This window comes from Delphinus delphis, chromosome 5 (genome assembly GCF_949987515.2).
Source record: "Delphinus delphis chromosome 5, mDelDel1.2, whole genome shotgun sequence".
NCBI lineage: Eukaryota > Metazoa > Chordata > Mammalia > Artiodactyla > Delphinidae > Delphinus > Delphinus delphis.
In genome coordinates, this window is record NC_082687.1 from 46,995,139 (window position 1) to 47,009,480 (window position 14,342).

General features: G+C 44.1%; 1 protein-coding gene across 7 annotated transcripts in view; it reads left to right on the plus strand.

Moving 5' to 3' along the window:
* The window catches only part of NAAA (N-acylethanolamine acid amidase), a 48,666-nt gene that overhangs the window by 8,600 nt on the left and 25,724 nt on the right, over positions 1-14,342 (plus strand). For 5 of the 7 annotated variants that reach the window (XR_009519525.1, XM_060012355.1, XM_060012352.1 and 2 more), the window contains exons 5-10: positions 3,278-3,354; positions 5,843-6,015; positions 6,171-6,233; positions 6,985-7,051; positions 8,372-8,400; positions 12,121-12,229. Coding sequence is in view for 5 of the 7 variants with exons in the window: in XM_060012355.1 (XP_059868338.1) it covers positions 3,278-3,354; positions 5,843-6,015; positions 6,171-6,233; positions 6,985-7,051; positions 8,372-8,400; positions 12,121-12,196 (485 nt within the window). In the remaining 2 variants the exon portion in view is untranslated. Of the gene's footprint in view, positions 1-3,277; positions 3,355-5,842; positions 6,016-6,170; positions 6,234-6,764; positions 6,839-6,984; positions 7,052-8,371; positions 8,401-12,120; positions 12,230-12,856; positions 13,577-14,342 lie in introns of those variants that run through there. The other 2 variants (XR_009519526.1, XM_060012351.1) reach the window with 2 other exon arrangements.

Genomic DNA, 14,342 nt, shown 5'->3' on the forward strand with positions numbered 1-14,342 from the left:
AGTGTCGGTCATCTGATGAACCCCTGATCAACTTGTTGTTTCCTTTGATGTATTCTTATCTTTTTACATAGGCTGGACCAGGAAGATGCTGGTTAAGGACATATCATTGTCCAAGGGACTCAGTTCTTTATCCTCATGTATTTCTTCATCATTTTCTCAAATGTCAGCTATGAGTGAGACTAATTATCTACCATGATACTCAAACCACAGCATGACAGTTCCTGAAGTTTTACAGAGAATGACTGTAAACATGTGTAAACAAAATTATTTAACTGATAGCTATGGTATGAGCAGTTTAAAAGTAACTGAGTTATTCTTTTACATACACATTTAATTAAATACTGTCAAATTTCTTAAAAAAATTTTTTTTAACCTTAAGCTAATGAAAGCTAGTTATATCTTTAGTCTGCAAAGACTGAGTTAAAATGCCTGAACAATAAAATAACATCTCTTCTTTAATAGCAATGATTAAGATCCTCAATTAAGTTTCTGGATATTATGGAGAGGGCCAGCAGTGCCTTTAGTATATGAATAAGGATAAGAAAAGGAGGAGGACTAACAAATGGCATAGAGTGTGGGAGACCTAACCACCTGCGGATAAGATCTCAGACCCCAGAACCGGGCTGCCTGGGTTTATACCTTGGTGCTATCACTTGCTAGCTGGTGATCACGACCAAGGTGCTTAACCTCTCTGTGCTTCAGTTTCTTCATCCGAAAAACAGAGACGATAATAACCACTGTAGGATGAAATGAGTCCGTGTATGTAAGGTATCTAGAGCAATGCCTGGCACAGAGCAAGGGCCATAGACGTATCTGTCATTGTTGTCACATCTCTGGGCTGGTCCTCTTCTGAGCCCCAGATTGAAGTGTCCAACTACCTGCTCAGCATCTCCACGCTGATGTCTCCTAGGCATCCCAAACTTAACATGTTCAAGCACATCTCTTGCTCTTTTCTTTTCCCCTTTTCCTGCCCTTAGTAACCTCCTCCACCCAAAGTTACACCTCTCCTAATTTTCCATGTCTTAGGGAATTGCACTTCTCCTCAACCAGTTGCTACCAGGAGAATTCTTTGACCCCTCGGTCCCTAAGTTTTGTCAGCTCTACCACCAAAACGAGACTCTCCCTGTCCGTTCTCTCCACCTTCCCTGCTAGGCTCTCACACCTGTGTTGCTGCCTCGCTGTCCATCTGATCTCCCCACTACTGTTCTCACCCTCCTGTACTTTCTCCACCCTGCAGCTGCATGATCAGGTTGTTCCCTTGCTTAAAACCTACCATGACTTGCCATTTCTTTTTTTTTTTTTTTTTTTTTTTTTTTTTTTTTTGCAATACGCGGGCCTCTCACTGTTGTGGCCTCTCCCGTTGCGGAGCACAGGCTCCGGACGCGCAGGCTCAGCGGCCATGGCTCACGGGCCCAGCCGCTCCGCGGCCTGTGGGATCTTCCCGGACCGGGGCACGAACCCGTGTCCCCTGCATCGGCAGGCGGACTCTCAACCACTGTGCCACCAGGGAAGCCCTCTTCTTTTTTTTTTTAAAAAAATATTTATTTATTTATTTATTGGCTGCGTAGTTGAGGCACACGGGATCTTTTGTTGCAGTGCGTGGGCTCTTGGTTGTGGTACGTGGGCTCCTCTCTAGTTGTGATGCACGGGCTCCAGAGCCCACGGGCTCAGTAGTTGCAGCGCACGGGCTTAGTTTCCCCACGGCATGTGGGATCTTAGTTCCCCCACGGCGTGTGGGATCTTAGTTCCCCGACCAGGGATCAAACTGGTGTCTCCCGCATTGCAAGGCGGATTCTCAACCACTGGACCACCAGGAAGGTCCCTGACTTTTTATTTCACGTGACAAATCCAGAGCCCTGACTCTGACCTCAAAACTCTACGTGATCACCTCCGGCACCTCATTTAATGCTTCTCCTTCTCCCTCACTCCACCTGGACCTCACTGGCGTTCTTTCATTTCTTGACAGCTGCCAAGCTTGTCCCTGCCTTAGGCTTGACACCTATGCCTTCTGTCTGGAATGCTCTGCCCACCTTAGCTAGATGTCCACAACTCAGAGGGGCTATCCTTACTCTCCTCTCAGAGGAGTCCTCTCTTGTCACTCATGATTACATTCTTGTTTTACTTTATTATGGTTATCAAAACCTTGTTATTTAATGGTACACTAGTTTCTTCTGGTTACTGTTAAATTCCAAGGGTCTGGACCAAGTCTGGATATGGTGGCTAGTAGATGCTTATTTCTTGAATGAAATGCTTATTCCTTGAATGAAAATTTTTCTTTGGAAATAAATCCCCTACAGATAATTTTAAAGATGTTAAAAAGCATTAAAAAAATAGGGGCTTCCCTGGTGGCGCAGTGGTTGAGAGTCCGCCTGCCGATGCAGGGGACACGGGTTCGTGCCCCTGTCCGGGAAGATCCCACATGCCGCGGAGCGGCTGGGCCCGTGAGCCATGGCCGCTGGGCATGCGCGTCCGGAGCCTGTGCTCCTCAATGGGAGAGGCCACAACAGTGAGAGGCCCGTGTACCGCAAAAAATAAATAAATAAATGAGCCCAAATCTTACTTAAAGTTCTGAAATATATATGTGCTCTACAGTCTTCCAAATACTGTGTTTTTTTTATAAATTTTTTAAAAATTTTTATTTATTTTTGGCTGATTTGGGTCTTTGTTGCTGCGCCTGGGCTTTCTCTAGTTGTGGCGAGCGGGGGCTACTCTTCGTTGCAGTGCACAGGCTCTAGGCGCACAGGCTTCAGCAGTTGTGGCTCACGGGCTCTAGCGCAGGCTCAGTAGTTGTGGTGCACAGGCTTAGTTGCTCCACTGCAGGTGGGATCTTCCCAGACCAGGACTCAAACCTGTGTCCCCTGCATTGGCAGGCGGATTCTTAACCACTGCGCCACCAGGGAAGCCCTTCCAAATACTGTTGGGTCACTTTTCTTATTAGCTACATAATTTCATTTTGCATGAAGTAATATAATAGAATGATTTCCTTTAACATAATTATCATTGTTTCCAGGTAAAAGACTATATACACACACATACACACATATGAGATACATATATACACACATATACACTCACACATATACATATACATGTTTATATGTTGCCATACAATTTGGGCTTCATCTTTGAAAATTGGTTGCTAATAAAATCACTCTTCATCCACCACCATTTCTCCCACATCAACTTGTACTATGGGAAAGAAACAAGATTTAGGAATTTTAAAACGTGGCTCTGGGGCAGCGACTCGAGCATATACTTATTGTTCCATCCTTGGCAGATAAAGGCTCGTGGTGGGAGAATATGATTGCCGCCCTTTTTCAGAGACACTCACCGGTCAGCTGGCTTATCCGCACTGTGAGTATTTTTCCTGTCGAGCCCACCTCACCCTAATGTCATGTTCTAAACTGTGTTCGTGTTGTGATGCTGTGTCATTTAACAATGTTGTTTCTAATGTAAGAAGCTCCTGACAAGAATAAGCATTTAAAGGTTTACAAAATGCCTGTCACCTTTTTTGATAATAAGTACCAAAGATAAAGTGGGACACTAGTTAAAGTGTTAAGGACAGATTTTTATCAGTAGTACAATATTGCAATAGGGAAAAGTGTCCAGCGTGAATGGAACTTAACTTCTACTTGACTGAGTATTTTAAAGGGAGAATGAGGGAATGGGGAGGGCGTGAGGGGAGCACAGTAGAGTCACAGAAGTGAGAAATTAGCAAAAGTAGAAAGGAGGGAGTTGTCCATGTGAAGTAAGTCAGCCTCCTACCCTCCCGCAGAGACTGTGACATAGGGGCCCTATCTTCAGGTATTAGCTGTAAAGTCTTTGGGAAGCCTTGAGTTTTTTCAGGCAGGCACTATAAGGGGGCTACAGTCATCGTAAGAACGTGGCCTTGAGCTGTCAGAAGCTGTGATAGTGTTTGTCCAAGTCTTTATAGGCTGAGGTTAAGGCATAGTTGAGAAGAGGGCTCCAGGAGCCTGGATAGAGTTCGGTCAAGAAGAGAATCTTTGTCATAGGCTAGAGTTTTCCACAACAGCTAATTGAGATAAAAGACATATATTTTTCTGCAGATACAGATGTGCCCTCCTTTTAGAATCTCCAGTTGCAGATATCTTAATCTCCATTTGCAAGTATCTGAATTAGCAAAACAAATGCGTTAGAAGGTAGCTCTACACACAACAAAAGGAACATCAGCTTTAGGTTCCAGGCCACATATAACTTGTAATCTGACCACAGAAAGCACATTTTCAGGAGCACATCTCTGGTGAAAGGATCTGGCCCTGCCTGGGTTTAGCCTTTTTGGCCCTTCCTTGTCCTGCTCTAAATGATCAAGACCCTGTGGACTTGAAATTCTCCTAAACTTTTTTTCTTATATAAATTTTTTTATTTATTTACTTTTGGCTGTGTTGGGTCTTCGTTGCTGCGTACGGGCTTTCTCTAGTTGCGGCGAGCGGGGGGGGGCTACTCTTCGTTGCGGTGCATGGACTTCTCATCGTGGTGGCTTTTCTTGTTGCGGAGCACGGGCTCTAGGCGCATGGGCTTCAGTAGTTGCAGCACACGGGCTCAGTAGTTGTGGCTCGTGGCCTCTAGAGTGCAGGCTCAGTAGTTGTGGCGCACAGGCTTAGTTGCTCCGCGGCATGTGGGATCTTCCTGGACCAGGGCTCGAACCCTTGTCCCCTGCATTGGCAGGCAGATTCTCAACCACTGTGCCACCAGGGAAGCCCTCTCCTAAACATTTTACTTAAATATTCCCTAAAGATGTTGACAAACTATGCATCTTTCACATATTTTTCTTTCTTTCTTTTTTTTTTTCTGTGGTACGCGGGCTTTTCACTGTTGTGGCCTCTCCCGTTGTGGAGCACAGGCTCCGGACGCGCAGGCTCAGCGGCCATGGCTCACGGGCCCAGCCGCTCCGCGGCATGTGGGATCTTCCCGGACTGGGGCACGAACCTGTGTCCCCTGCATCGGCAGGCGGACTCTCAACCACTGTGCCACCAGGGAAGCCCTCAGTGTTTTTTTTTTTTTTTTTGAAGCTGAATATTTGGAAAGTGATCCCCTTAACCATCCATGCTGCAGACCTATGGAGGTGTTGATGAAGCCCAGTTCAGCTCGATGTTCTAATGCAGCACGCCGTCTTTCATCTCCAGCCCTTTGCCAGTCTATCCCATTGAGCTACAACTCTCTTCCCCATGCCCACTCCCAACCCCACAACCGCCGTTTTCTCTGGTCTGACTTCTGTTTGTCTCTCTGACCTCAGCTCATGCGATACCTCCCTGAGGGACCTTCTCAATGGCCTGGGTAAGGATGGGTCCCCTGCTGTGACTTCCACAGCATCTCCTTCTCCTGTGTTGACACTTATCACATTGTGTCACTATTGCCTGTTGGCTTGACTTTCATCTTTGGAAGTCTGGGGAGAGCAAGGACTGGGTCCATCATATTCACGGCTCTGTTCTCACAGCAGCACAGTGCCTGGCACATAACAGGCATTCAGGAAATATCTGCTAAAAGAACAAATGAATGAAGAAACATGGGGAGATCTTTGCGAGGGTGATCTGCCTCGAAATCATGCAGGCTGTGTTTGGTGAGCCGGGTCTCTTCACCAAAGAGAACTTGTCAAAGTTCTCTTCTTTTGTGAGAAAAACCCTGCTGCTGTTGGCTTTCCATCGAGGCTTCCTCCATCTCAGGAGCCCTGATGACAAGAGAATGCGGTCAGAGCAGTTCAAGATTATAGCCATGGCTTAATAGAGCAGGAGAATGTGCTTTGGACCAGCTGTCCATCAGTTGGTGTGGATAACTGCCGCGTATGATGATGCTAATGCAGGTTTGTTGTTTTGTTTTTGTTCAGACCCTGAGTGAATCAGAAAACTTTGAAGCAGCTGTTTACGAATTGGCCAAGACTCCCCTTATGGCTGATGTTTATTACATTGTTGGTGGCACATTCCCCCAGGAGGGAGTGGTCATCACAAGGAACAGAGATGGCCCAGCAGACATATGGCCTCTAGATCCTTTAAATGGAGCGTGAGTAGAATTAAAGGCTCTGGTCATTTTGTATCAGTCATCTTTTTTTTTTCTTTCACTGGTGAAACTAGAGGTATTTTTTATTTTTCTATACTTTTTCTTTAGCTATGTCCCAAATGACCTTGGCTAAGACAAGATGATGTGCTGTGTTGCAGGTGGTTCCGAGTGGAGACAAATTATGACCATTGGAAGCCAGTGCCTAAGAGAGATGACCGAAGGTAGTCTCTAAACACTTTCTGGTTTGCAGTGTTTTCTTGCTGTCAGGAGAATGTGCCCCTCTTGCTACGGGAACTGGAGAGGACTATAGGTGCTGTCCCCTCCCAGAAAATGTACCTTAGCCCTTGGCCAGGATGGGAGAGTGTGGTATGTGGTGGAGAGCATGGCAAGGAGCTTCTTGGCAGATGGCTGGGTGTTGGGAAGACAAGGTTGGTTCTGGCCTTCAGGGTCAGGAGTTCTAGATTCCAGCACTAGCTCTGCTGATGACTCACTGGGTGGCCTCTCGGGCCTCTGTTCACCCATCTGTAAAAGGAAAAGATGGAACAAGGTTCATGGTTTTCTATGTAAGACTTTTTGGGAAGGAAAACATTTCCCTGCACTTAAATAAATAAACTTTGGGGGGGCTTTAATTTCCCTTCTAATTTTGAAAATTCTATAATTATAAGTCAGTACGTCCCCAAAAGGCAAGTAGTTATATATTTTTCCTTGGCTTTACTGACCCGTGTGTTTGGTGGCAACTGTTCAATTCACAGAAAACATTTTCATCATCCTGGCTTCCTTGAGCAGACGGGGTTGAATTAATTCCACCATGGTGGTTTGAGACAAGGTAGCAAACATGCATGGGGGCCAGAATCTGTTTGGGGGAAAGGGAAATAATGAGGCTAGGCCTTGCATTGAGCCTGCCAAAATGAGAGTTTGTGGGATTCGGAGTTTCCTGAAGTACCAAGTGACCTTTGACCATTATCCTTACAGAACACCTGCCATCAAAGCTCTTAATGCCACGGGCCAGGCAAACCTCAGCCTGGAGACGCTCTTTCAGGTAACTTGTGTCACGATGTCCAGCTTTTACCCAGGATGTTTGGTGTCTTTCTCAATAGTGATTTAAAAAAAAAAAATTCTTCCGAAATCAAGCAATATTAAAGTAGGTTTTACCTGGTTGAAAACATTTAAAAGGAAAACATTTTCTGAACTTGTAACCATTTAGGTTAAAGTATCATCTTCACCTGAGTTTTTCTGCATGTTAAAAAAAAGCATAGTTGTAACGTGTTCATTTGTTTAAAAGAAAAAAAAGGTTTCAAAAGTCTAACTCTGTCACCCCAAGATACACCAAAGTGTTCAGTGGTTATTTTATTCCTATTGATATTCTGCATGTATTTCTCCTACCTTTTAATAGTCTTTTATTTATTATTATTATATTACTGAGGTATAGTTGGCGTACAACGTCATAAATTTCAGGTGTCCAACATAGTGATTTACAATTTTTATAGGTTATATTCCATTTATAATTATTGTAAGATATTGGCTGTATTTCCTGTGTTGTACCATATAATATATTTGTAGCTAATTTTATACATAGTAGTTTTGTTTTTGGTTTTGGTTTTTTTTCCGCTGCGTTGGGTCTTTGTTGCTGTGCACGGGCTTTCTCTAGTTGCGGCGAGCGGGGGCTACCCTTCGTTGTGGTGCGCGGGCTTCTCATTGCAGTGGCTTCTCTTGTGGAGCACAGGCTCTAGGGCACATGGGCTTCAGTAGTTGTGGCACGCAGGCTCAGTAGTTGTGGCTCACAGGCTCTAGAGCGCAGGCTTAGTAGTTGTGGTGCATGGGCTTAGTTGCTCCATGGCATGTGGGATCTTCCTGGACTGGGGCTTTAACCCGTGTCCCCTGCAGTGGCAGGCAGATTCTTAACCAGTGCACCACCAGGGAAGTCCCTATACATAGTAGTTTGTATCTCTTAATCCCATACCCCTAATTTGCCCCTCCACTCCTCTTTCTCTCCCACTAGTTTGTTCTCTATATCTGTGAATCTGTTTCTCTTTGCTGTATACATTCATTTGTATTGTTTTTTAGATTCCACATATAAGTGATAGCATACAGCATTTGTCTTTCTGTCTGACTTACTTCACTAAACATATTGCCCTCCAAGTCCATCCATGTTGTGTAAATGGCAAAATTTCATTCTTTTTTGTGGCTGAGTAATATACCATTGTATATGTACACCACATCTTCTTTATCCATTCATCTGTTGATGGACGCTTAGGTTGCTTCTGTATCTTGGCTATTGTGAATAGTGTTGCTATGAACATTGGGGTGCCTGAACCTTTTCAAATTTCTAATCATTTTTAATATGATTTCTCCTGTGCAGGTTTTGTCAGTGTTTCCGGTGTATAACAAGTAAGTGACATGTTAAGCACGTCTGTTCCTACATCACCCTGGCACAGTAGACTCTCCCCTGCACTCTTTGGCTCAGCAGGGATCTGAGGGCTCCCACAGAGCAGGTTTTCTAGGTGCTGTGGCGCCGGCTGTGACAAAACAGACTCTTTGCTCTCCTGGGACCAGCATTCTACTGGCAGGGAGGGACAGATAAACAAATGTAGCAACAGTCAGGTGAGGAGTCCATGGAGAAAAACAAAGGTGAGGAGGATAGAGTGATCTGGAAGGAGCAGGGCATGACATGCTCATCCTAAATCCGTCTGCTAGCTGGGGACCACCTTCGCCGCTTGGGAGCTCCCTAATTTCACTGTTAGTACTAAGCTTTAGATACCTTTGGCTTTCCTTTATCTTCCCGGGGAGTTTCTGCTACCCCCGTGCTCATTTCACAGCTGATTCAGTGCCTAAGGTAATGTTTCTCTTTTAGCCTGTGTCCTTGATAGCAGCATTCTGTGAGCAATGGCTTCTCGGGTCCACAGCCTGGGATGTTACCCACCTCCTTTTTTTGGAGGTGAACCGCTGGGCCGGGCTGCCACTGCCACTACCATAGGAAGCGGTTAGTTAAACTTGAGACGCAGACCCCACCAAACTTGTACAGGAAGCTCTGAAGGTCCGCCGTCACCATCACAGCACGACTGAATAGGCCAAGAGCCCGCACTTCGTGGCCTCATACCCCTCAAGGTGTTGCCTGATTGCCTTCTCTGTGCCCACGACCGGCTCAGTGAGGTAGGTAGGGCCTAAAATAGAAGAGGTAGCAAGTCATCACAGAGTCTTATCTCCTTCTCTTACCTCCATAAATTCCAAAACCCAACATTTCCTACTTTCTCATCATCCTTCCTTCTTTCTTCAAGGCAAGAATATAAAAAATGATATTCTTCAAGAAATAGCCTAATATGGATAAAACTTGTAAAGGGATTTTTAGTTTCAAATACCCAATTGATTTTTTTCTTTGAAATGATCCTCTTTCACACAAATATAAAACAGTTGTTTTCCTGACGGCCTCTAGATTACCTTTTGTATATTTGGGTGCTCTAAGATTCCTTAGGTACAATGACATTTTCAAAACTGGTGTTACTCTGTTCACTTTGCACTGTAATAGGAATATATCTCTTTGAATTTTTTTTAAGTATGTCCAGATAAAAAGATTATTGCTAAAAAATTAATTCCATAAACGATATTCTAACAGCTAAAACAGTCTTCTACAGAAAAGCAAATCAGTATTTTCCCACTCTAACAAATGAGCTAGTTGGGTCACAAATGATACCTAGCACTATGCCAGTGAACTAGTTCTTTGAGGGCAGAGAGAGCAAAAACAAAAGACTCCTGATTTGTAGCATTTATTGATTTCCTTGGTGTAAATACTCACCATGGCCTATTTCAAGCTTACAGTTGGCTCATAAACTTCCTGCATATTTAACCATTGACTCTCACCAGCCTGTAGGAGTTAGCTCCAACTCACCATTACCCTTTACAGATGGGCACAATTTTGCCTTTTTAATAATCATTTAAAAAATAGTTAGGGCTTCCCTGGTGGCGCAGTGGTTGAGAGTCCGCCTGCCGATGCAGGGTACACGGGTCCGTGCCCCGGTCCGGGAAGATCCCACATGCCATGGAGTGGCTGGGCCCGTGAGCCATGGCCGCTGAGCCTGCATGTCTGGAGCCTGTGCTCCGCAACGGGAGAGGCCACAACAGTGAGAGGCCCATGTACTGCAAAAAAAAAAAAAAAAAAAAAAAGTTAACCTATTTTTGTGTTCTTATAGTTTTTTAAATAGTTATATAAATGATCAATATTTCATTTAAAGATTAATAGTATAATCAAATCGTTTTTTAATATTTATTTTAATAAAGCATTTTCCATGCTGTGAACAGCCCTTATAACTTTAAATAGCTGCATCATAACCAATTGAATGTAGTATAATTGGATTAAACATCCTCCAGTTGTTAGTTTTTCCTCTATTAAAACTCTGAAATAAATATATTTGTACATTTCCCCCCTCTTTTTGTATATTTTCCTTGGCTGAATTCACAGAAGTAGGATTACTGAGTTAAAGGCCATGAATGTTTAAATGGCAAATGTTTTGTCGAAATAGAATTGTCAGAAGTTATAAACAGTTTACCAAGAAGCATTTTTCTTTATTGTATAATTGAAAACCCAACAGGATCTACATTTAAATGATTATCACCAGTGAACCAGAAATAACACAGATCCCTGACTCTCAGGCCTTTTGCATGTAATGATTACCATCAGCTACGTCTGTTCAGTGTGTGAGGCTAATATTTAGAAATGTCTGAACAGAAGCAAGGATCTCTATGCTGCCCCCTTGTGCTGTGCTACAAAATTACAGTCCCCTGCAGTGGAGCTCCATCCTCTGCTGTGGCTGTAAGCAGAGACAGTATTAAAACAGTGATGGAGAACAGAATTATGACTAAAGGGCTTCCCTGGTGGTACAGTGGTTAAGAATCCGCCTGCCAATGCAAGGGACACCGGTTTCAGCCCTGGTCCAGGAAGATCCCACATGCCACGGAGCAACTAAACTCCTGCACCACAAATACTGAGCCTGCACTCTAGAGCCTGCGAGCCACAACTACTGAAGCCCGCACACCTAGAGCCCATGCTTCACAACAAGAGAAGCCACCGCAATGAGAAGCTGGCAACGAAGAGTAGCCCACGCTCGCCGCAACTACAGAAAGCCCGCCCGCAGCAATGAAGACCCAACGCAGCCAAAAATAATACATTTTTTAAAAGTTTAAAAAAGAATTATGACTAAATTAAATAAGCAGCTGAGGTCCTGTTCAGGGAACCTTCGTTCCCCTTGACAAGCTTTGCATGTTCTCATAGTGCTGTCTTCAGCCCAGTGTTTGATTCAGCTGTGGGGTGCCAGTGCCTATTCCTAAACTGCCCCACTCCCAATGCTTTGAGCAGGCATCCCAGCTGGTGTCTGGGGCAAAAGGTAGTCGAAGGGAGTGAAGGGTAGGAGCCTCAGTGTGTATGTGCATGCGTATGTGCATGTGCCCAAGTTATTTGGGTCTCTTGCTCTGCAGAATGTTGAGTAAGTGACATTGTACTTTTCATTCTTAGATCTGGGCCAGTGGACCCCCTGTCTTGATCCCTGAGCTTTCAGGTCCCCACTCTGGCCTTCCTCTGACTCTCCCATGATATAAGGAATCCACTCAGAGTCTGGCCCAAGTACCCAGAACCCTGGAATTCTCGTCCTGAACAGCGCCCAAGCCATTTCCAGGGCCTGCGTGGTCCACTTCCCTGGGTGGTGTTCTCCTGGTGGCGGTGTGCAGCCTTCATGGACGTCCTGTGCCTGGTGGTGGCCAAGGGATGGCTGTTTGCTGGGGGTGGTGCATGAAGCCTAGATGAGCGTCCACATATGTGCCATTTGTGGGGTAGGCAGAGCAGGACTGCAGGCTAAGGCTAGCTCTCCCTCATTGCCACAGTGTGAAACTCTGGGGAGTCTGAGAATTTTGAACTTGGCCTTCCACAGTGTTGTCAAAATAGGAAAGAACACTTAGTGTGGTTGCTTGAATTATAACTTTTAAATAGCCTGACATAGGTGGGTGTCTGTCTGTATTCTTGTCCTGGGTCCCAGGTATTAGGAAAAGAGCTTGGGATTTTTCTTCCCCTCTTTGGAATATTAGAGAAAATGATGTATATGTTAAAATTCCTCTCATTTTCAGCTACACAATTTATACTACGGTAATGAGTGCTGCCAGCCCAGACAAGTACATGACTAGGATCAGAAACCCGAGTTAAAAGCAGAAGAGCGAATTCACCTATGCTATGAAGGTTTGCTAAAGTTTTTTTTGCGGGGGAGGGCAGCGGTTAGGGATGGGGGAAGGAGGACATAGGCTGGTATTTCTCCTAGAAGATAGTAGCTTCCTTAACATTTATACATACGTAATATTTTCTGACAGGCATTGAGTGTATGGTTGTTATTTGTGTCATGTTAATGTCACTCTTAAGTATTTATTTTGAATTGTTCGTATGAAAGCTAGTCTTCTGGTGCTCAGTGCGCTTTGCCCCTGATTAAAACCTGCTTTCAGGGCAAAGCGTTACCTCTTCACTTACGCAGAGGGGCAAATATCTGGTAAGACTTACGTGTCTCCAAAGTCACAGTGAGGCAGGCCCAGCTCCTTTGCAGGATCAGACAGACAATGAAGGACCCAGGACACTCAAAATTTATTTCAGGCATCAGTGAGGCCATAGGTGAGAGGAAAGACATGAGGAAAAAAGCAGGAGTCCCTTCTGCTGTCCCTGAAATCAAATCATCTTGGCAGCCACCTATTGACAGGCCACCTTTTCCTATTGCAGGGATCTCCTGGAGTTTATAAACCTAGCCTGATATTTTGTTCATTCACTTAACGGGGATGTTTAAAATCAGTGTTTAAATTAAGCGTTTTTTTTCCCTTACAGATGATCTTTTTAAATGAAATTTTTGAAGAGCTGCACTTTAAAAAATAAAGTGAAAACATTATATTTTATGACCGATACAGGCTCTTTCCTCATTAAACTTTTCAACATTGTGAAGTGGGGGCAGGAGGATGAGTTTGGAGCGTGTTGTGGTAAAGTGGGGTGATAGCTGTCCTCATTCACCTTCCTTCAGGGCTTGCCTTGGCCGTCTCTTAGCTTCTTCTGTTCTGGCTTTAACAACTCAAAGATAATCGGTCTCAGAGGGCGAGCCATATCCTCGGGCTTTATTTCCAGCTTCTCACCATTACTTAACAGCTATTTTGTCATACCTGAGTTTATAAAGAAATGAGCGGGCAAGACCTCTTTGTTCATTATGAAGTGCTTCTGGAAGAGTCTGCCAAACTTAAATTAACAACAGTTATTATTAAGCAAAGATGAGTTTAGCAGAGGGAATAGCAGACGAATTACAATTCGGGACAAGCAAACCATGGCGAACCATAGGCAAATCTGAGGAACAAAGGGAAGGTTAGCTTTTATTGGAATCTGGGAGGAAACCGGCGAGTGTTGTTTTGAACAAAAGTTCATTAGAGGAGAACAAGAGTTCAGGGTTGTTGCAGTTTCACATTGGTTGCAAGTGATGGTCCCTTTGCTGTTACTGAGAAATGCAAACGTAAAATAGATAGCTAGTGGGAAGAAGCCGCATAGCCCAGGGAGATTAACTCGGTGCTTTGTGACCACCTAGAGGGGTGGGAGGGAGGGAGACGCAAGAGGGAAGAGATATGGGAACATATGTATATGTATAACTGATTCACTTTGTTATAAAGCAGAAACTAACACACCATTGTAAAGCAATTATACTCCAATAAAGATGTAAAAAAATACAAAATAAATTTTTTTTAAAAATTAAAGAAAACAAATAAACAGCATTGCTCTAGTAACAAACAAAAAAACAAAACTCTTTCTTCCTGCTGGCTGTGTAAGTTGAAACCAAGGGTAAGAACTCTCCTTCCGTGGCTTTCCCACTCCATTTAAAATCAAGTGCTTTATCCATTCTCACATTTCTCCTCTTTGATCAAGATCTTTCTCTGAAAGCATAACTGCTGCAGCATCAGGTTGATTTTTTTTCTTTTGCTTGAAATATTTTTGTCTGTGTCCCTCATTGCTGGAAAGGACCTTTCCTGGGAGTTTTGTTGGGAAGAAAGAGCAAGTAGCATTTGGAAACCGCAGGGCCACATTTGAGCCACACGGAAGGTACAAGGAGGAGCTCTCAGGCATCTCCCATTCTTAAATTATGTCTTATCGAGGTTCTAAGCCTTGGAGATCATCTCAAAGCACTGAGTTGACATAATACTGTTCGGTGCATCATTTCTGCAGATGTTTGACAGGCAACAGGTACAAAGGGTTTTTTTCTTTTCTTTTTTTTTCTTTTTACACCTTTATTGGAGTATAATTGCTTTACAATGGTGTGTTTCCGCTTTACAACAAAGTG